Here is a 1,216-nt window from a genome sequence, read left to right on the forward strand (position 1 = left end):
TGTAAAATTTCTACTTACCTCATCCACCCAAGACTTGTATTTTTCAGTTAGGGTAATTTGCTCCAGCATGGCTGAACCCTGATTAGTTTTCCAGTTACCAGTAATGGATTTACGCCTAAAACAAAATGAAAAGTATGAAAAAGGATTCATTTGCATTTCCAAGAAAATATATTATGAAGAAGGTACTTTCATTTGGTAAAAGTTCCTCTTACGACTTGACATTTACCATTGACATTTTAGCAAATCTGGGGTCAAGTAAATTCAATCTACATGTTATTTGAATGTGACTTAAGCAAAAGGATTAAGTCATATGTAATTAAGTAATTACATAAAGATTCTATTGGCATAATTAAGTGCACTGTGATTGTATATTATTCTACTCTTCATTAGATTAAATATCTCGGCCAAATGTCAAAAACATTAAAGAACAAACAAATAATAACAAATTGTTCTTTCTATTCATCTTAAAAAAACTATTGGGGAAAATTATCTATATAGTATTTTAAATGTGTCTTGCACATTACTCATATCCAACTTACATAAATGCCTTGTAATTGTTGCCAATCTTTTGAATGTGCACATCGAACTTTGCATCAATGTACGGTTCAATGGTGCAATAGCAATGGCCTTCAAAACCGGTGCCAGTTACAAGGCCGGCTGCATCTTGCAGACCCATTTGATTTTCAAAACGTGCTGTAGCCATACCGCCATGACAATGGCCTGCCTTCAAAACACACGGGAATTTTGTCCAATTTAGCTGGAAATAGATAAAAAAGAAAGAAATATTGTAAAAAAAGCATTGTGGCTGATAAAAAGGGAGTTCAACTTTTGTTTAAGAATTACACTCACTCCAAAGAGTAGATACTTATTTTTCTTGTTGCTTTTAGTTCTACTTTATGGTTATTAATATTTTGGCTAAAAGCCAAAATAAATCCAAACAAATGCAACCAAATATAAACAAGAAAATTGTAATAGCAAACAATAATCGAGTCATAATAACTATGTATGTATATCATCATCATTATTATTGAATGAGCTGGTTGTTGGTAAGAAACTGCATTGTTAATTATTCAACATCATGGAATTATGGTACGATATATGGGTGATGGTATGGTTATGGAACTTAGTATTTGCCAATAAAATAATTATTTCCATTATTTCTATTACAAGCGAGTCAACAAAACAACTCCAGGGAGCTATTATATTTATTCACAAA

General features: G+C 31.6%; 1 protein-coding gene across 1 annotated transcript; it reads right to left on the reverse strand.

The window, feature by feature from the left end:
* Positions 1-18: 18 nt before the first annotated feature.
* LOC124421108 (synapsin-like) lies at positions 19-757 on the reverse strand (the record flags this gene model as incomplete). The annotated part of the gene is made up of 2 exons (XM_046955914.1): positions 19-115; positions 540-757. Coding segments are annotated over 2 exons (315 nt in total), but the record flags the coding sequence as incomplete, so codon positions are not given.
* Positions 758-1,216: the final 459 nt, after the last annotated feature.

This window comes from Lucilia cuprina, unplaced genomic scaffold (genome assembly GCF_022045245.1).
Source record: "Lucilia cuprina isolate Lc7/37 unplaced genomic scaffold, ASM2204524v1 Scaffold_1540, whole genome shotgun sequence".
NCBI classification, from domain to species: Eukaryota; Metazoa; Arthropoda; class Insecta; order Diptera; family Calliphoridae; genus Lucilia; species Lucilia cuprina.